Genomic DNA, 21,913 nt, shown 5'->3' on the forward strand with positions numbered 1-21,913 from the left:
ACTCCACCCTGCTCCCAAGGCCTGATGGGGATGTCAGTTGGCAGCTCCTTCATGGGGCCGTGACCACGGGCATGTACTTGGCGCGGTTCACCCCCATCCCGGGACACCTGCCTCTTCTGCGGCGTGAGGGAGACCCTGGCGCACGTTTACCTGGAGTACGCCAGGCTGCAGCCCCTATTCCGGGTCCTCACAGATATCCTGTTGCGTTTCTGGCTGCACTTTTCCCCTCACCTCCTTATTTATGCACTCTCTATCCGTGGCCCCACAAAGTCATGGGACCTCCTGGTCAACCTCCTCTTGGTCCTGGCTAAAATGGCCATCTATAAAACCAGGGAGAGGAGGTTGGTGGATGGAGTCTCCTGTGACTGTGGGGCCTCTTTCTGATCCTCCGTCCATTCATGCATCTGGGCAGAGTTTCTCTGGGCGGCGTCCACTGACTCCCTTGACGCCTTCGAGGAGCAGTGGGCGCTGTCTGGGGTTCTCTTCTCAGTGTCCCATTCAGGTTCCCTTCGGACCCTTTGACCGCACTCCTGTCCCTGTTATTTCATTAGTTGTCCCCCAAAATCACTTGGTTTCCAGGTCTTGTGGATCCCCCGCTAAGGCTGGGGGGATCTTTTAGCAGTGGGCGGGCTTTGGCCCGCCCACTTCCTGGATCCCAATAGGATCACTCTCCTGTAGCCCTCTGGCCCGACCCTGTCACAAGACCTATAGAAGTGATACAAAATAAGGCCCTGATCTTGCAGTTTTTGCAATTGATTCCATGTGGACTGACCCCAGGCACAAAATTGGTTGTATGGTCAGGGTTTCAAAAAATTATTTTGCACCAGCTATACTACAGATAGGGTTACAGTTCATATGGAATTATTTGTCTAATCTAATTATGTCGTATGGTTCAAAAGACTCTTTGTTTAGTCCTAAAAATAAAATATATTTAATATCGGGTTGAGTTCATTTGGAAATTCTAGAATCATTAGCTGCTTCCTAAGTATAAGTGTGTTTGGCCTAATTCCAAGATTTTGTGGAGGAATGGGTACTTTTTTGGTCACACAATCAATTTAAAGCATGAGAAAATCCCCAAAATGATTTGTACATTTTTACTTTTTCAAGCACTATAGACTAGCATTATCATCAAAATTCTAACTATGAAGCCAGATCCTGACCTGGAATATATCAGCATAGCTCCATTGAAATCAATAAAGTTATTCCAATTTACACGAAAAGGATTTGGCTGTAAATTTTGATTTAAAAAAAAACCTTGATTGTAGATTAAAAGATTTTCCTTTTAATTTGGAATTAGAAGGAAAATGAAAGGGAAGAGAAGTCAGAATAGTCATAGAAGCAACAGCCGAGATTTTTTTTTTTAAGTTCTTATATTGTGCCAATTGCTGGTGTATCTGAATGCTTTCCAGAGTTAAGAATAATTAAGGTGACTAGCATCTGTTATTTGAGGTTTCTATTTCTCCCATATCCCCCAGAGCAGTGGTTTTCAACCTCTGGTCCACAGACCCCTGGGAGTTTGCAGACTGTCTAAGGGGTCCTCGAAAGGTTGTCGTTACAACGGAACAGTGGTTTTCAACCCGTGGTCTGTGGGGATCCACAGACTATGTCTAAGATTTCCAAAGAGGTCTGCGCCTCCATTTGAAATTTTCTAGGGTCCGCAAATGGAAAAGAGGTTGAAAGCCATTGTCCCAGAAGGTAAAGGGTGTGTGTGGGGGGTGGGGTGGGGTGGGGGGAGTGTAAATATGAAAAATGGTGATGTTAGTTGTCATTCTAAGTTTTTGCAGGAGTGAATTTCATAGTATTGGGCCAGCTCCTGAAAAAGCCCTGTCTCCTGCATATGCTAGTTTTACTTCTGATGTGTAGACAGTTGTTCCCGAGAAACACAGCTACTGAAGTCTGAGAGAGTAAGATGGAATTTTGGGCCCATGTTCTTTATAACTTCAAAAATAAAGACAGATTTGATTGAGTGTTCTGTTGGGGAATCAGCGGAGTGAGTGAAACATAGGACTGATGTACTCAAGTGAACCTGTATTACTGAGGAGGTGTGCTGCTGTGTTCTGTAACTGTTGCAGATTTTTCAGGACAGATGCATTCGAGTCTAAATACATTGGATTTCGATTATTCAAGCAAGAGTTAATGATGGCCTATGTGATTCACAACTGTGTATTTTAGAATGATTGATAATAGAGTGTGTGTGTGTGTGTGTGTGTGTGTGTGTGTGTTTCTCGATATAACAGTTGGATATTTTGGACTAGGAGGTTGTGAAACAAAAGGAAAATAACTAGAAGCAGCAACGGTTTTATTCATGTTCTTTGGGTGACTTGTTTAAATAGCTGAAAATACAGACCTGCTGTGCCAGCAAGGATTTAGGTTGTTTTCCATCCAGACCCTCCCTTTTCTTGAATTTGGCTTCTGTGCACTGATGCCCATCTGCTAGTAGTAAGTAGATGAATAAATGATGGCTTGCTTCCAAGAGAGTCCCACCAGAGCCATGCCATCTGTTACCCAGCAATGCAGGAGTTTGGGTGGAAGGAGTTAGTTTCTTAGAAATCACTTTTATTTTAAGTTCCCAGGTAGGACATAGTTGTACGGGGTATTCTAACTTTTCTTAACTTATTTGGAAAAAAGATGCTTCGAAAATTTTCTATCCCGAACCCCCAGGTATTACTGAGTAATAATACTTTGCATCTAATGCTATCTTGCTAACAAGAGCAACTTCATATATTTGAATCATCCACACAGAGATGGGTGGTCTGAGAACAGGAGCTGGAACTGGAAACTTCTCCTGTGTTCTGATACTGGCAGTGAAATTGACTCCCCTCTGTGGCTTTGGGCAAGTCACTTAACTTCACTGACTCAGTTTTTGTGGGCTAGATTCTATCCTGTGTCAAGATCTGCTATGGGCAGGCAACAGAGAACTGGTTGCAGCTCCCTGGTTCCATTTCCTGAGCCAGCTAAGTACTGCTGTGATCTGTGCCAGCTGGGAGACGTCCCAAAAGGATTGTCTGCCCTCTGAGGATTGCCAAGAGTGCAGTTTGTGTTCCTAACCACTATAAGTGCTTAGAAACCAAGGCCCAACTTTCCAGAGTCTTCATGGGACTCAGAGGGGTAGTATGCCACATCACACTACTCTCAGTTTATTGACTTAATAGACTGTTTTGTAACTAATGTTTTGTTGTAGGAAATGAAGAAGGAAAAAAACCTTCTTTGCTGCCAGTCTGATGAAAAAACACAAAAAATCCATCAGCTGGAAGAAGCACTTAAAATAGCCCAACACCTTCTAACAGAGACCCGGAAGAATGCTGAAGAGATGAAAAGTGAGTGACACATTTCTACCCATTTAAATCCCGTTACAAACTATTACTTCAGTGTGGGAGATCTGTAAACTTCATTATAAATGGTGATTTGAAGCATCCCCAAGAAATAATAAGTTCCCACTGTGTGATATAGTTAAATTAACTTTCAGCTAATCCACGCAATTCTCTTTCCAAACTGAGATGGAACTTCTTTATACAAATATACTAACTCATAAAATTATATGGTTTTAAAGCGATTTAAAATGAGGAATAAATATGTCTCAAACAAAACTATATGGTCAGCAAATTAAATACTACAATGTGCTCCTGTGTTTTAAAATCCCAAGCAAACAAATATACCTCAAACTATTATCCTTTAGCTTGTATATGGACTCCATCAAGCTAAAACGTGATGAAATGTTACCCGCCGAGCCCTAATTTGACTTTTCCCTACATTTGTCTATCTGGTTGGGAAAATGCATTTTGCAGACTGAGGTTTAAGAGAACAGGTAATTCTGCTAACTAGCCATTGTAAAGAAGGAGACTGCTCCCACTTATCGCTGTAGAAGTCTAACCTCTGGGCCTTGGACAAGGCCCTGCAACCTGGGGAGTTGTCAGCCTGGAGCTCCCCAGCTCCTCTGGCCTTTCCCTAGCCCTGCTTCACTCCAGTACCCTTAGCTTCCCAAACAGCTAGGTCCCTCTCCCTTCAGAGCTAGAGGAAGATTGACTGAGTGTTTGGCTCACAGCCCTTTTATAAGGGCCAGCTGTGGCCTGATGGGAGCGTGGCCCAGCTGTAGCTGCCTCCCCAATCAGCCCAGGCTTGCTGCTTTCCCCAGCCACAGCCCTCTGCAGGGTTGTTCCAACCCCTTCAGGGCTAGAGCGGGCAACCGCCCCGCTACACTCCCCTTTGAATTACCACCCTAAATAATCCTTCTCCATCCTATGTGTTGACATAGTTCAAATATCTGTTGATTGCTATCATTTCCCTTCCCCTCTCTCTACCCCTCTTTCTCACCAAGTTCTGGGTCTTGGAGACATTGAATATTCCTTGTCCTGTAGGAAGGGAATGCGTAGTCTTGTTTTATATGATAAGTTGGTGTTATTCAATAGAATTCTCTTTGCAATACAGGAAATCTCTTGTATTGTCTGTCTCTCTTAATTTTACTCCATACATCAGTCCATCAAACACCTTGATCATTTTTATATATTCTGGATTTTGAAGACAGGAAAATGGACAAATAGGGCACCAAAATTCTTTATCTAGCCATTGATACTGTTACCTGTCAACCATGAGTTTCAGAGTACAAGCCATCAGACCTCAGTGAAGATGGGCTGTAGAAACAGAGTTACAATTGTGAAGCATAGAGCGATTTGACTAGCAGTATGTTCTTTCTGCAAAACTGAATTCTGGCAATGCTATACAATTTCATGGTTTGGGAATAAAGGCAGTTTTAGAACACATACGTAATTATATTCTGAAATACTAAGAAAATTTATTGCTAGGTGAAAAATTGAAAATTGTCAATATTGCCATTTTATAGTGTTACCCATAAAAGCTAATATTGCATATTAGACATTGTTTGCTTTCACAAATTAACCACTTAATTTTTTTTATTACTATAGATAAGAGTTTGTCTCAGAAAATAGAACTGGAAGCACAAGAAGCCGAGCTTCAGCATTTAAAAAACAACAATAAATTGCTCCAGGATTCAGTCCAGGAGCTACAACTTGAAAATGGAACCCTTAAGAAGGCTTTAGAAGAAGAAAAAGTAGACTTACTAGAAACAAACATAAGTTTTTCAGATAGTTTAATAAGGCATTTCATACTTAAGCTTTTAAGAGCCAAAATATTTATTTGTGTCCTTTTTAATATCTAGTCTCTATTCTAATATAACATTTGCTATAACTTCTCCATTAGTAGCATGGAAATCTCATTAAATCTGTTACCTTATAAACTTCTGGCTATCAAAGATACAGGAGGTCTTTAGCGGGACACCTGAAAACATGATAAAATGTGCAGGTTTTGTCTATTCTGTGGCCCAGCTTTTCTCCTCATTTGGAACAAAGAGGTGATTCCTCTCACCTGTAGAACTGGGAGGTGGACCAGTGTTGTTGCTGAAGGCTCCAGGACTAAGCTCCATCCTTCACCTCAGGCCACCAGAAATTGTGTCCACCAGCAGAACGAGTTGGCGGTTCAGTTTCTCCCAACAACTTTGTTTTATCATGAATTTTTGTTCATTTTTCTGCTACATTGATTTCATTTCAACTTCTTGCTCCTCTTTCTCTCTCCTCAAGTAAGTTCTCTGGATCCGCAAACACAGCACTTCTCAGTAACTCCCTTTGACCACTAGTGCAGTGGTAGAAAAGCCCAGCAAAATCAAGCTAAGTCCAAGTAGGTCAGTGGGCAGCTTTTTAGGGGTCTTAGAGGGTAACCTACGTCTTGCTGCTACAAGCCACCAACCCTTGCTATGTGAGGGGATGGGGCTTTGTTGGACCAGCGCATTAGTGCCCTGCATGCGCACATAAACACACCCATTTGAAGCCCTGACTCCATTGTGAGAAGGAGCGTGAGGATTCTCAAGGAGATGAGAACCCCACATAGTCTGCACAGGAATAACACTTGGAAACTCCATATGCTCTGGGCCCCAAAAAGACAAATGGAATTGTCCCCTTAGTAAGGAAGTAATATGTATAATTAATGAGCAGGAAGTATAAACATCAGGCTTTAAATCTTTTCTCTTGCCTTCCCATCCTTAGGATGTGTTTGCTGGGGTCTTCTCCTATATGGGAGTCTCCTGGAGTGCTCTGTATCAGACTCACTGCCCCCTCCCACCCTGGAGTATATCTGGGTGTGCAGAGACACGTGTTACTTCTGCGAAGCCCTGTCTCAGGTGGCAGGGTAATGTAAATTGTTCATCTCTGCTTTTCAACCTGGGATCCTCTTTCAACCAGGGAAGGGGGCCCAAATTTGAGGTCACAATGGAGTGGGAATTGTCCCTGTCCGTTTATCAGGTCAAGGACCCAGGCTTTACCAGGGAAAGGTGTTTGGAGTCTCCTCCCCCTCTCCATAGGCTTGCTCAGCGTTGAAGGATTAAAGAGCACTTTAGACAGTGTGTGCCCAGAACAGAGGCACATAAGAATTCCATTCCTTATGTAGCTGCACCATCAGGGGATTACAGAGGCATCAAGGAGAAATCCCTTCCCATGTTCAAAATGGCTCCTGCTTTACTGAGTAAAAACCCCCAAGTGGTACTAATTCTCTTCGGAAGGGTGTAGACAGACACCCTTTCAGGCACCTGGGGCCATCTAGCAAGCTATTCCAACAATCAGCATTTGTCTCAGTACCCCTACTTAGTTGAGAGATGCCCAGAGCAGGGTGATTAGCGTGCTACCTCACTTCTGTAAACAATCGGGGGAAGTACCCCATGTACACAACCACACAAAAAAGAAATCCCAAACCCACATGACTCTCCCATCACCGGAAGCCAGTGTCTTGAAAAAAAACCCAATACTAATAAACTGTCTAGTTTCTCATGCTTTCCTCCTTTGAGATCATCATTTCTGGTTAAAACTAGATGTTAAACTAAAATGTAAGGAAAATTTGAAAGTTTGGGGAACCTAAGTGCAGCAGTAGTCCTACCAGAGAGAGACATCGCCATGCCTCCACTTATGGTGCAAAGGAAACAATACCTTACTTGCCAGGGTCTGTACTTCAAAATTAGACCGTGTTTAAACATGTCTTTTCACTCTGCCCCTAAGATTAACCATAACTGACTGATGTGATATTAAACATAACAATGCAGTGTCTACACTGCATGTTGTAACATCATGTTAATGAACACATTAATTAATACCTTGTGAAACTTCCCACTGTAGAAGTGCCCCTATTGTCTTTAAACTGCTTCTACTACCTCATTATGTCACACGCAACTTGTGAGAGCATATCAGTTCTGATGTATGCAGAATTTCCATCTAAATTATTAATTAAGTGATTCTTCTTATGACAGCACTATTTTTGCTAATAATTTAGATAGGCGTTTTTAGTTTTTAAACCTGTCCATCTAGGTGAATTTCTTCTTATCAATTCCCTCTGCATTTTCTAGCCTGCAGTCTTTTTCTACTTCCATTTGTGGCGAATGCCGGACTGTAGTTCTGTGCTCTCGCTTCAGAAATAAACACATGAAAAAACACAGTGTGGAGCCTGTATTGTGGCAAGCAGGCACTGAGTTACAGTGCTCACTCCATGCCCAGCTAATGGAGCACTGTGCTTGATATTTACGTTATCCTGAAGTGTGTTTTATAAGGCTGCCAGATATCCACCATCCCTTTATTTTGGCATTCCAATGCACATAGGGTGGACAAACCTGCCTGGACCACATGCTTTTCAGCTGGGTTTTGTCATTTGGTTATTTTGAATATTCTATTTAGATTATTATTTCTCTATCAAGGAAATCTACACACATGTAGCTTTCCAAGAAACATGACTTTAATGTTTCTCTGTTGGAATTAGAAGCTGCTATAATTCAATTGTATATTACTAAGTGAATCTACTATACAAATGCATATTACAACTTTTGTCTGGTTTTTTAGTTGCACTGAACTTTTAATGACAGGTGAGATGCCATTAGTGAGAGTATAATGCTTATAGAGAAGAATGAAGTTTCCTATTAGCAACTACAAACAATTTTTTATTTTATAGTTGGACAATCTGAAATCTAGAATTCAACCAAAGAAGCAAAATGGATTTGCTCGCACTAAAATGAAGACGTGGATGAAATCCTGTAAGCAGCTAGAGAAGGAAAAAAAAATGTTGCAGAAACAAATTGCTGAACATGGTGCTCCGTTAAAGGAGCAAAAGACAAGTATGGGGTAGTTTAAGAAGGAAATGCTCTACTAGAATGTTATTATAAGGCTGCAAATCATTCATGGAAGTCACGGTTTCCGTGACCTCTGTGAATTTTGCAGTGCTGGTGCAGCTGATCCCAGGACCACCCCATCAGCTGGGGAAGCCCAGGAGCCAGTCGCACTGGCCGTTGCTCCGGCAGCACTAGGCATGGTCCCTGGTGCTGCCCTGGAGCAGGAGTCTGGGACTAGTGGCAGTGGGATCCTGGGCATCCCCCCAGCAACAGTGTCACCCTGTTCTCTCTCCCCCACTCCTCAGCAGTCTTCAGGAGCGTCCCCCTTCCCAGTAGGTAAGATTTAGTCACGAGTATTTTTAGTAAAAGTCATGAACAGGTCATGGGGCTTTGACTTTTTGTTTATTGCCCGTGACCTGTCCATGACTATCACTAAAAATACCCGAGACTAAAACATAGCCTTAATCATGATCCTGTTTCTAACCTTAATGCATTTATTTATACAATATGTTTTCAAAACATGCATTATTACGTTTGATTCAGATGAGGCGCCAGATCCTCAGCTGGTGTAAATCAGTATAGTTTCTGAAGCTCTGCCATTCACACCAGCTGAGAATTTGGCCCAAGATCTGTCTCCTCAAATTTCAGAGTATCCTTATATGTTATGAATATAGATTTCCAATGCCTGTGTTTTGAAATCAAAAATGACCTTAGGATGAAGGGGAGGCTATTTTTTAAAGAACATTAGAGTGGTGTGTATAACTTCTTACAATGCTTTGTTTGAGACATGAGAGTGTAAAATGTTGGAATGTGTCTGTTCTTTCCGTTGCTGGCCATCACAACAAAGAAAATTCACATTCTGGGTATAGATGGCTGATAGTTGAGCATCCACCATGGAGAAATTGACATCTTTTAGAGTTTATACATATGTCCTTCCAAACAGCTTTTGGTGTCCTTCTGGCTTGTAGACAGGGAGAGAGGAGCAACTCTTAAAGTGTTATGATTCAGACAAGTATCAGAGGGGTAGCCGTGTTAGTCTGAATCTGTAAAAAGCAACAGAGGGTCCTGTGGCACCTTTAAGACTAACAGAAGTATTGGGAGCATAAGCTTTCGTGGGTAAGAACCTCACTTCTTCAGATGCAAGTAATGGAAATTTCCAGAGGCAGGTATAAATCAGTATGGAGATAACGAGGTTAGTTCAATCAGGGAGGGTGAGGTGCTCTGCTAGCAGTTGAGGTGTGAACACCAAGGGAGGAGAAACTGCTTCTGTGGTTGGATAGCCATTCACAGTCTTTGTTTAATCCTGATCTGATGGTGTCAAATTTGCAAATGAGCTGGAGTTCAGCAGTTTCTCTTTGGAGTCTGGTCCTGAAGTTTTTTTGCTGTAAGATGGCTACCTTTACACCTGTGATTGTGTGGCCAGGGAGGTTGAAGTGATCATCAGTGATCTACAACCCATCCTGGACAATGATCCCTCACTTTCACAGACCTTGGGAGGCAGGCCAGTCCTCGCCCACAGACAACCAGCCAACCTTAAGCATATTCTCACCAGCAACCACGCACCGAACCATAATAACTCAGGAACCAAGCCATGCAACAAACCTCGATGCCAACTCTGCCCACATATCTACACCAGCAACACCATCACAGGACCTAACCAGATCAGCTACAACATCACCGGCTCATTCACCTGCACATCCACCAATGTTATATATGCCATCATGTGCCAGCAGTGCCCCTCTGCTATGTACATTGGCCAAACTGGACAGTCACTACGCAAGAGGATAAATGGACACAAATCACATATCAGGAATGGCAATATACAAAAACCTGTAGGAGAACACTTCAACCTCCCTGGCCACACAATAGCAGGTGTAAAGGTAGTCATCTTACAGCAAAACCACTTCAGGACCAGACTCCAAAGAGAAACTGCTGAGCTCCAGTTCATATGCAAATTTGACACCATCAGATCAGGATTAAACAAAGACTGTGAATGGCTATCCAACCACAGAAGCAGTTTCTCCTCCCCTGGTGTTCACACCTCAACTGCTAGCAGAGCACCTCACCCTCCCTGATTGAACTAACCTCGTTATCTCCATACTGATTTATACCTGCCTCTGGAAATTTCCATTACTTGCATCTGAAGAAACATGCTTCAGACAGTTCCTCCATTTTCTAACTGTCATCAGCCTGGTACTAGTTGCAGCTTTCTGGGACCAGGAAGTGCTGGAGTTTATTAACTTTAACAAATGTTTTTTAAGACACATACATTGGGGTTTTATTGATCACAAGCTTCAGTCATTTCAAGAGTTGTCAGGGGCTAAGTATAGAGCTAATAGGACAACAGTTTAAAGTGGTCACCACAATGTGTAAAATATACTACAACTTGTCTGCCATTAGCTAGGGTAAGTTAGGCTAGCAAATATTCATGAGTGTCCAATAAGCAGAATCACTAGCGGTATAAAAAGAGATCCATATTTCTGAGACGAGCTATATTCAATTATATACCCAAAAATTGTTAAAATAATGGTAAGGTGGTAATGTTAAGCACTTAAAAGTTAGGAAATGCCAGAATTAATGTTGCCCATGCATTGTGTGTCCAAAGAATCGGGGTACCTGCCACCCTGACAGTAAATATGGTATCAACAGAGATCTCTTCTGTAAAGTAACCTTTACATGATGTCTGGTTTGTTTTATTTGGTATAGTTTACTGTGGTTGCACAAGCACACATCTTATGTACTTAATTAACAAATGAATGATTGAGATCATTGCACTCTAAACTCATCTTTCCAGAGTCTCCTTAAAGTTATTTGTACAGGTAATGACTCTTTCCTTTGGTCAGGTGCTGATGAGGTTGCCATCTCCCTACATGAGAATGAGCCAGAGTATGAGCTAGACGGACTCCCAGAGGTGGTGAAAAAAGGTAATTGTTACTTCTTTAGAGGAGAAGAGACCACATTGGTGGGGAGTGTGTGCGCGCACGCTTATCTAGAGAATCGTCTTGTCATATGCGTGACTTGGAAGCATTGTAAAAACTTGGACATCATCGGCCAGATTCAGCCCTCGTATAGGTTGCATAAGTCCATTTAACTCAGCTGCTTGTCAGAGCTGAGTTTAGCCGCATGTGCTTTAAAAAAAGGCCCTAGTATACAATTGAGGCTATAGGGGGCTAGTATATTTTGTTGTAGATGTATGTAATTTCTAGTGGTTTTGGTTTTTGGTCTGTGTGATGTCTTCCCATCTGTACAGTTTTGTAGTATTTGATGACAAAAGCAAAACAGCCAAAAATTCTGAAATCCAGAATCCTAATATCAGGTTGTAGTTTTGAAAATCAGTCTAGATACATGTTGTTTACTTTGGGACTTCCCCAAAAACTTTGCAAAAGACCTCTGGCAAAAAGAGAGGGATTCTAGGCCCAGCCATTCCCCGTATAAACCACCTTTTTCTTCTGGTTGAGAGGAAGGGGGGAAATTTTTGCTGAAACATTTTTAACTGAATGTTTTTTCATTGAAATGTGCTGCATTGTCAAAGCCGAAATGTTTCACGGAGATGTATTGATTCAGACAAAGTTTTTGCTGGGAAGGTTTCTGAGGTGCAAAGTGGACTCTTGCAAGGAGGAAGGCCCCCAAATTGAAAACCTGATGTTTTTGATTCAATTTCATTTTGTGAAAGCATTTGAAAGGCTTATAGTTTCATTCCAATCTAGAATAAAAACAAATTTTGAAACCTCGAAAGGTGTCGCAAAACAGAATTGTCGCCCTCCGGCCAGCTCCACTTAGAACACTAGAAGAGACTTCATTTTCAGATTGAAATGATTTTCCAGTTAATGGTGTTCCTTTAAAGGGAAAAGAGAACATTTTCTTGGGGAAAACGCTTTTGGCCATTTTAGTAGAGCTGCTGTTGCACAGATCCACACCCTTGCCTGAGTTCACCTATAAAATTCTAGGAAGGCAAGATAGTCCTAATAATTCCCCCATTATATTTTATTCAGTGAGTAAATGCCATTTTATTTTACTTAAATTATTACCAGTTGTCATCTCCATCTTGAAATGAGCAAGATCAGATTGATTAGAACAATAAAGTAATTTAAGCAACCTTGGTTAATAGAAGCTGTTTATTTTTTAGGGTTTCCTGCTATTCCTATTGTGAAAACCGACCCTTACATTTTGTGCAGAACAACTTTTCACCTAAGGACCAGTCCCCGTCTTGCTGCCCAAAGCCAAAAGTTGTCACCAGGTTCCCAACTTTTACGAAAAGGCAGGTCAGATAATCTTGGGGAGATCTGTAAACCGACAGCTGGTGGCAGCAAATCACAAAAGGTAACTGATCTTAAAAATGTATCTGAATGTGCAGGGCATGGGCAATCCACATCATGTATTTATCTCTCCAAGTGAGTTTGAAGATATGCTGTGTTATTCACACCTCCTTTCTATTTGCCATGAATATAGTGAAGGCAAGGTCATCAATGTAAATACAATCAATAAAGCATGGCATATAACAAAGATCTGGGCATAATGGTACACTTAAAATTGTTGGTATGATCAAATCTGTGATCTCATGCCAAGTGCTCATTAACTTGGTAAATAGAAATGAGGTAAATCTTCCCACTTTAATGCTCATCACAAATATTTGATTATTTCTTGAAAGACCTGGCTGCCTAGAGCAGGGGGTGCGTGTGTGCGTGCATAGATGGATTACACACAAAAGCACTCAAAAGTTCGGATATGCTGGAATGAAGGCTCCTTGTCCCAATCTCTCTGTTCAGCCAGCCCCAGTTCTCTTCTCCTCCTCCTCTTAGCTCTGTGTCTTCTCTGAGTGTCTCCTACACATTCCTTTCCCCGTACCCCCGCCTTCTCTCATAGTCTTCTAGCCCTAGCCTCGCCTACTGGCTCCCTGTCCTTGGCCCCCTCCCCTCACCCCCACTCCTGTCCCAATCTTGGCATACTCCTTGTCCCAGTCTGCCCTCCCACCGCCACCCCCCCATTTGCCTTTTGTCCCATCTGCATTTGAGTCCAGTATCTTCCTCCACCACCGGGCATGTGCACCAGCTTGGAGGGGTCATTGGGAGTACAGGAAAGAAAGGTTCCTGTCTCAGTTCTGGTGCTTGGCCCAAAGCAGCTGGGAAGAACCGTTGCAGGGAAACTCTGGCGTTGACCCCTGTAGGCCTGGGCTGGAGCATATCAGTTGCTCTGTGAGGATGGCTCATTGCTGTGTTTTCATATCCAGGAGCTGTGGGGAAATGGCACATGTGCAGTCACTCTGTGGGGAATAGCTCATGCGCAGTTTGGTTAGCACTAAGAGCTGTGCGAGATCCAAGTATACGCAGCGAGGATGAAATCTGCAGAGATTTTAGCTGCTAAAAATCTAAGAATTCTCTCTACTGAGCATCTGTGAACTGTGATTTTTTTTCAAAGGCTTCTAATTTGGCCAAATTTGGGCAAGTTTTCCTGGGGATGGCAAAAAGCACATTCTCTGACACAAAGGCCACTCCCTGCCAAATGACAAGTTCCTGCTCCAACACATGGAGCTTTTCAAAGAAAAGTTGCCAGAATATTTTAATATGAGAAAAATGTAGGTTTCCCTAGCCTTGCTCTTGGGAATAGCTTAACCATTTTGGCTGAAATTCTGCCTCTGTCCCCCACCCCCGAAGAAAAAGAGCATGAGGCAGACATACAGCATGGAAAATTTCAGCCCAAGCAATTAAAGTTTGTAAAGTTATAAGCAGCAGAAAACAGGGTCTTGTAATGGGAGGAGGGGCGAACAGCAGAGGCTAACAGCAGGAGTTTGCCTGGGAGCTGTCCAAGAGGAGGTACGCTAAGTGCTGCATTAGGGGGGCTGTGTTGGTGGGCCTTGAGTGGGCCTGACTGGTATATAAGGGCAGTCAGCAGCGAACCAGCTGAGTGGCGAACAGCAGAGGCTAACAGCAGGAGTTTGCCTGGGAGTTCGCGTGGGGAGAGCGCACTGAGGCTTTCATCTGCAGGTTTCTCCGAGTAGTTCCTGCAACAGTTGAGGAAGCTCCTAAGAGGACGGTGATATGGAAGGTGAGCGATCAGCTGTTGTAACCTGCACAGGTTGTGCCATGTTTGTCTTTCTTCCGCAGGACAGAAGTGACTTTGTCTGTACAAAGTGCAAGCTGGTCTCCATATTGGAGGAGAAGGTTCGAGGGCTGGAGAAACAAGTATCGACTCTGCGTTGCATAAGGGAAAATGAAGATTTCCTGGACAGATGTCAGGAGATGCTTCTACGGCCACAATGTTCTGAAGATTCAGAGCAGGCGCAGCAGGGACAGAAGGATTGTGAGGAGGTTTGGCAGCATGTGACCTCCAGAAGAAGAAAGAGGAGCGTCCATGCACCAGCAATGGAGATACAGGTGAGCAATCGTTTCCATGTTCTCTCTACAGGTGCTAATGCGGAGAGTGGACTAGATGGCCCATCTGAGGGAAGGGAGCAGAAGGAGACTCCACCGATTGGAAGGCAAAAGATGCACTGTCCTAGGGATGCGGGTTCCACGACCACCACTCCCAAGAGGAGGAGGAGGGTGGTGGTGGTCGGGGACTCCCTCCTCAGGGGGACTGAGTCATCTATCTGCCGCCCTGACCGGGAAAACCGAGAGGTCTGCTGCTTGCCAGGAGCTAGGATACACGATGTGACGGAGAGACTGCCGAGACTCATCAAGCCCTCGGATCGCTACCCCTTCCTGCTTCTCCACGTGGGCACCAATGATACTGCCAAGAATGACCTTGAGCGGATCACTGCAGACTACGTGGCTCTGGGAAGAAGGATAAAGGAGTTTGAGGCGCAAGTGGTGTTCTCGTCCATCCTCCCTGTGCAAGGAAAAGGCCGGGGTAGAGACCATCGAATCGTGGAAGTCAACGAATGGCTACGCAGGTGGTGTCGGAGAGAAGGCTTTGGATTCTTCGACCATGGGATGGTGTTCCAAGAAGAAGGAGTGCTAGGCAGAGACGGGCTCCACCTAACGAAGAGAGGGAAGAGCATCTTCGCCAGCAGGCTGGCTAACCTAGTGAGGAGGGCTTTAAACTAGGTTCACCGGGGGAAGGAGACCAAAGCCCTGAGGTAAGTGGGGAAATGGGATCCTGGGAGGAAGCACAAGCAGGAGAGCGCAAGAGGGGAGGACTCCTGTCTCATGCTGGGAAAGAGGGACGATCATTGAGTTATCTTAAGTGCCTATACACAAATGCAAGAAGCCTGGGAAACAAGCAGGGAGAACTGGAAGTCCTGGCACAGTCAGGGAACTATGATGTGATTGGAATAACAGAGACTTGGTGGGATAACTCACATGACTGGAGTACTGTCATGGATGGATATAAACTGTTCAGGAAGGACAGGCAGGGCAGAAAAGGTGGGGGAGTTGCATTGTATGTAAGAGAGGAGTATGACTGCTCAGAGCTCCGGTATGATACTGCAGAAAAACCTGAGTGTCTCTGGATAAAGTTGAGAAGTGGGAGCAACAAGGGTGATGTCGTGGTTGGAGTCTGCTATAGACCACCAGACCAGGGGGATGAGGTGGGGGAGGCTTTCTTCTGGCAACTAGCAGAAGTTGCTAGATCGCAGGCCCTGGTTCTCATGGGAGACTTTAATCACCCTGATATCTGCTGGGAGAGCAATACAGCGGTGCACAGGCAATCCAGGAAATTTTTGGAAAGCGTAGAGGACAATTTCCTGGTGCAAGTGCTGGAGGAACCAACTAGGGGCAAAGCTTTTCTTGACCTGCTGCTCACAAACAGGGAAGAACTAGTAGGGGAAGCAAAAGTGGATGGGAACCTGGGAGGCAGTGACCATGAGATGGTCGAGTTCAGGATCCTGACACAAGGAAGAAAGGAGAGCAGCAGAATATGGACCCTGGACTTCAGAAAAGCAGACTTTGACTCCCTCAGGGAACAGATGGGCAGGATCCCCTGGGAGAATAACATGAAGGGCAAAGGGGTCCAGGAGAGCTGGCTGTATTTTAAAGAATCCTTATTGAGGTTGCAGGAACAAACCATCCCGATGTGTAGAAAGAATAGTAAATATGGCAGGCGACCAGCCTGGCTAAACAGTGAAATCCTTGCTGATCTTAAACGCAAAAAAGAGGCTTATAAGAAGTGGAAGATTGGACAAATGACCAGGGAGGAGTATAAAAATATTGCTCAGGCGTGCAGGAGTGAAATCAGGAAGGCCAAATCACACTTGGAGTTGCAGTTAGCTAGAGATGTTAAGAGTAACAAGAAGGGTTTCTTCAGGTATGTTAGCAACAAGAAGAAAATCAAGGAAAGTGTGGGCCCTTTACTGAATGAGGGAGGCAACCTAGTGACCGAGGATGTGGAAAAAGCTAATGTACTCAATGATTTTTTTGCCTCTGTCTTCACGCACAAGGTCAGCTCCCAGATTGCTGCACTGGGCAGTACAGCATGGGGAGAAGGTGACCAGCCCTCTGTGGAGAAAGAAGTGGTTCGGGACTATTTAGAAAAACTGGACGAGCACAAGTCCATGGGGCCGGATGCGCTGCATCCGAGGGTGCTAAAGGAGTTGGCGGGTGAGATTGCAGAGCCATTAGCCATTATTTTTGAAAACTCATGGCGATCGGGGGAGGTCCCAGATGACTGGAAAAAGGCTAATGTAGTGCCCATCTTTAAAAAAGGGAAGAAGGAGGATCCGGGGAACTACAGGCCAGTCAGCCTCACCTCAGTCCCTGGAAAAATTATGGAGCAGGTCCTCAAGGAATCAATTATGAAACATTTAGAGGAAAGGAAAGTGATCAGGAACAGTCAGCATGGATTCACGAAGGGGAAGTCGTGCCTGACTAACCTAATTGCCTTCTCTGATGAGATAACTGGCTCTGTGGATGAGGGGAAAGCAGTGGATGTGTTATTTCTTGACTTTAGCAAAGCTTTTGATACTGTCTCCCACAGTATTCTTGCCACCAAGTTAAAGAAGTATGGGCTGGATGAATGGACTGTAAGGTGGATAGAAAGCTGGCTAGATCGTCGGGCTCAACGGGTAGTGATCAATGGCTCCATGTCTAGTTGGCAGCCGGTTTCAAGTGGAGTGCCCCAAGGGTCGGTCCTGGGGCCGGTTTTGTTTAATATCTTTATTAATGATCTGGAGGATGGTGTGGACTGCACTCTCAGCAAGTTTGCAGATGACACTAAACTAGGAGGCGTGGTAGATACACTAGAGGGTAGGGATCGGATACAGAGGGACCTAGACAAATTAGAGGATTGGGCAGAAAAAAACCTGATGAGGTTCAACAAGGACAAGTGCAGAGTCCTGCACTTAGGACGGAAGAATCCCATGCACTGCTACAGACTAGGGACCGAATGGCTAGGTAGCAGTTCTGCTGAAAAGGACCTAGGGGTCACAGTGGACGAGAAGCTGGATATGAGTCAACAGTGTGCTCTTGTTGCCAAGAAGGCTAACGGCATTTTGGGCTGTATAAGTAGGGGCATTGCCAGCAGATCGAGGAACGTGATCGTTCCCCTTTATTCGACATTGGTGAGGCCTCATCTGGAATACTGTGTCCAGTTTTGGGCCCCACACTACAAGAAGGATGTGGAAAAATTGGAAAGAGTCCAGCGGAGGGCAACAAAAATGATTAGGGGTCTGGAGCATATGACTTATGAGGAGAGGCTGAGAGAACTGGGATTGTTTAGTCTCCAGAAGAGAAGAATGAGGGGGGATTTGATAGCAGCCTTCAACTACCTGAAGGGGGGTTCCAAAGAGGATGGAGCTCGGCTGTTCTCAGTGGTGGCAGATGACAGAACAAGGAGCAATGGTCTCAAGTTGCAGTGGGGGAGGTCCAGGTTGGATATCAGGAAAAACTATTTCACTAGGAGGGTGGTGAAACACTGGAATGCGTTACCTAGGGAGGTGGTGGAGTCTCCTTCCTTGGAGGTTTTTAAGGCCCGGCTTGACAAAGCCCTGGCTGGGATGATTTAGCTGGGAATTGGTCCTGCTTTGAGCAGGGGGTTGGACTAGATGACCTCTTGAGGTCCCTTCCAACTCTGATATTCTATGATTCTATGATTCTATGAGACAGGTAACCTTAATAATAAATGATCCTACTAGCTTTCCCAGTAATATATGTTGGTAGCAATTTTGTTTTTGCTGTTGCATTGCTGTGAACAACACACAAAATCATTCTTTAAGTAACAATCTCTACAAAAACAATCATGCTTCAACAAATTGTTTAAAGAGATATTCTGTTCCCAGAGTTTTCGTTTTTTAGGGCCAGACCCTGAAGTCGTTTCTCAGTCCTTATGCAAACTTGATCTGATTTTTTTCCTTTGCTTTTAATTATTGAGGACACTGGAATGAAAATTGATCTCATTCTTTAGAAGTTCTGGTACTGAACTTTGTCTTAATGCTTGTATTGTGATAGCCTCAACCAGACCCTGGTAACTGCATGTCCACAATCGGAGATTTTGCCCATTGCTAGAAAAACACTGTTAGAGTGATAGTGTGCCACCTCTCTAATTGTTCTATCTCCACAACTCTTAGGTCTAAAAAGGAATGCTTCCACAGTGTCTGCTTTCAGTGGTAAAAATCATTTATTTTTAGACTTAGCCGTAGATTTCTCAAGCTACTATTACAATTACGGAACTGTAAGGACTGTCTTCCCTTTTTCCACTTGACATCAACATTTTAACAGCTTTTATTTTGATAAGTATCAGCGCTAGAAGGATAAGCCCTGATGCTCATCTCTCACACAGGACCCACATCAGTGTAAGTGGGATGAGAATTGAGACCAATTACCTACACTATCAGAAGCTGTGGCATTTGGGATTTCAATTGTCGTGAAGCACACATTTATAACTACTTAAGTTTTAACTAATTAATGCTAAAATCATGTCAGCATTTGGTGGGAAGTGCAGGGGAGACAAGGATGATTGTAATAGCAGTGGGGACTGGAATTTGAGATAACCCCAAAGGTATAAATATTGTGAAATTTTTCAACAGTTTTACAAAGCTGGTGTTGAACAGAACATCTGGACAAGATATCCTCTGCAGGCCAGTGTAAATGCTTCAGGAGAAAACAACTTTTTCAAGGTCTATTATATTTACAGAATAAACTATAGTACATTTACAAATTCATTATGAAATATCAGTAATTAAACTTAAATTACATAGCTCAAAATACAGTTCTGCAGATTAGTGATTGAGCAAGAATAGACTAGACAAGGAATTACTGTGTACTACTCCTTAGCTTTGCCTATACCTTGTTATATTATGTGACTTGCGATTTGTAAAACTTGAACGTGGTGAGGAGTAGGTAGTTGCTGTAAAGCATTCTGCACAGCACTGTTGTATTTTCAAAGTGATCAATATAAACACTGAAGATTCTTGCATTTAGCGGGTGTCTGCTAATTCATGGTATTTGGTTGCTTGGAATGCGTCTCTCACTTCCTGCTGGTACTTAACAAGACTATTTTTTGTTGTGTTGCAGGTAGATGATACTCAACAGTGCGAAGCAGAAACAGCTATTGAACCCATGGAATCTAGTTCAAGATCTCTTTGCATGAATGAACAACCCACAAAAACTGTTGTTCAGACCTCTAGGGAGAATATTAACACTCACAAAGGCAGATATTCCTTGAGCACACAAACATCACCTGAGCAAAATGAAGAAGACCAAAACTGTATAATACTGTAAACCTGAGTAGTATAAGGGCCCTACCGTCAATAAAACCCTAACCCTGCCTCTTGACCCCTTTACCCTGCCCCTTGACCCCTTAAACCTCACCCACCTGTCACAGGAAGTCCCGCCCCAGGGGGTGTTAGTTTCGGGGTCAAGACGTCCACATGACCGGCAGCAAGGTGTGTCATGTGACCCTCCCCCTAAGAACTCCTCCTCGGTATTGGTTTTACCCCGATAGGACCACCCTGAGAGGAGATTTGACCAGTCAGGGTGAGTCCTAGGGCGGGGTGACCTGTCCGGATGTGGGTCGTGTGACCCCTCTAAGAACTCCTCCCAACACCCTCTGCCAGTCAGAGTGCAGCACCATTATCCCATATGTCCCAGCTCCGGGCAGAGGAGGCCATCTCTTACCAAGGACACATGTTTTAGAAATTGTGGAAAGGCTGCTGAGAGGAAACGTGGACTCCTTTCCCACCACTGTGAGAACTTCAGACTTTGTTTTAGCCCCGAGCACCTTTGGACTTGTGTGGAGAAAGCGCTACATCGGTGACAGTCCCGAGGAGGACCCTTTGACTCAACCGTTGATGGATACGTTGGAATCCGACCCCGAAACCCTTGTGAGGCACCCCGATGAGTGTGACGGCCTCTCATTGTTCAACCCCCTAGAGGTGGAAGGCGATCATAGCTTAGGGGAGTCACCAGCTAACAAGCTGGACAGAAAAGACGTCGCTCAGGTAAATGAATGATTAAGAAGCGACGGTCGAGGATGGGGTATAATGGGGCTAGGAACCAGGGATTGCGTAAATTAACAAGCAGCAGTGGGGTGCTTACACTGTTTCTTTTCTGAAAATCTCTCAACAGCTCGAGGATGCTGTGACGGTACCTCCCATAAGGCTTTAATTTGTTAATTTACGCAATCCCTGGTTCCTAGCCCCATTACACTCCATCCTCGACCCAGGGCCGGCTCCATGCACCAGCCGACCAAGCACATGCTTGGGGCGGCACCTTACAGCGAGGCGGCGCTAGGATTTTTATTTATTTATTTATTTTGGTTCGGCGGCGGGGCGCTCGGGGGGCTTGGCACGGCGCTCGGAGGGGGAGCAGGGTCTTGGCATGGCGTGTCGCTCGGAGAGGTGCGGGGGCTTCAGGCGGCGCGGCGCTTGGAGGGGGCGGGGCTTCGGGTGGCGCGGTGCCGAGGGCGCAGGGGCTTGCGCGGCGCACGGGGGGTGGGGCTACGGGCAGCACAGCGCTCGGAGGGGGGGCGGGGACTTGGCACGGCACTCGGAAGGGGCAGGGCTTCGGGCGGCACAGCGCTGGGGGAGCGGGGGCTTGCGCGGCTCTCCGGGGGTGGGGCTTTGGGCAGCATGACGTTCGGAGGGGCGGGGGCTTGGCGCGTCGGTCTGAGGGGGGGCAGGGGCTTGGAACAGCACGTCGCTCGGAGGGGGGGCGCGGCACTTGGAGGGGGCGGGGCTTCGGGCAGTGTGGCGTTGGGGGGCCGGGGGCTTGCTCGGGGGGTGGGGCTTCGGGCAGCGTGGTGCTGGGGGTGTGGGGATTTCGGCGGCGCTGGTCGGGGCGGGTTCAGCTGTGCGTCACTCACGGGGCGGGGTACGGCGGGGCGGCGCTCTTCTTTTTTGCCTGGGGCGGCAAAAAAGTTAGAGCCGGCCCTGCCTCGACCTTCGCTTCTTAATCATTCATTTACCTGAGCAACGTCTTTTCCGTTCACCTTGCCCGCCGGTGACTCCTCCAAGCCATGATCACCTTCCACCTCTAGGGGGTTGAACAATGAGAGGCCGTCACACTCATCGGGGTGCCTCACAAGGGTTTTGGGGATGGATTCCAACGTATCCATCAACGGTTGAGTCAAAAGGTCCTCCTTGGAACTGTCACTGATGTAGCGCTTTCTCCACACACGTCCAAAGGTGCTCAGGTCTAAAACAAAGTCCGAAGTTCTCACGGGGGTGGTAAAGGAGTCCACCTTCCCTCTCAGCAGCCTTTCCACAATTTCTAAAACACGTGTCCTTGGTAAGAGACGGCCTCTTCTGCCCGTAGCTGGGACTTCTGGGGTAATGGTGCTGCACTCTGACTGGCAGAGGGTGTTGGGAGGAGTTCTTAGAGGGGTAACACG

The 21,913-nt window shown here is 45.2% G+C and overlaps 1 protein-coding gene across 4 annotated transcripts in view; it reads left to right on the forward strand.

Moving 5' to 3' along the window:
- Positions 1 to 19,812, forward strand: part of LOC135972179 (centromere protein F-like) — a 37,900-nt gene extending 18,088 nt beyond the window's left edge. For 2 of the 4 annotated variants that reach the window (XM_065579637.1, XM_065579639.1), the window contains 8 exons: positions 3,182 to 3,317; positions 4,920 to 5,065; positions 7,996 to 8,077; positions 10,996 to 11,076; positions 12,279 to 12,472; positions 14,254 to 14,523; positions 19,110 to 19,199; positions 19,597 to 19,812. In XM_065579637.1, the coding sequence (XP_065435709.1) occupies positions 3,182 to 3,317; positions 4,920 to 5,065; positions 7,996 to 8,077; positions 10,996 to 11,076; positions 12,279 to 12,472; positions 14,254 to 14,523; positions 19,110 to 19,199; positions 19,597 to 19,803 (1,206 nt within the window). In that variant the 3' untranslated portion in view covers positions 19,804 to 19,812. The remainder of the gene's footprint in view (positions 1 to 3,181; positions 3,318 to 4,919; positions 5,066 to 7,995; positions 8,078 to 10,995; positions 11,077 to 12,278; positions 12,473 to 14,253; positions 14,524 to 19,109; positions 19,200 to 19,596) is intronic. The other 2 variants (XM_065579638.1, XM_065579640.1) reach the window with 2 other exon arrangements.
- Positions 19,813 to 21,913: the final 2,101 nt, after the last annotated feature.

Source organism: Chrysemys picta, unplaced genomic scaffold (genome assembly GCF_011386835.1).
Source record: "Chrysemys picta bellii isolate R12L10 unplaced genomic scaffold, ASM1138683v2 scaf561, whole genome shotgun sequence".
Lineage (NCBI taxonomy): Eukaryota > Metazoa > Chordata > Testudines > Emydidae > Chrysemys > Chrysemys picta.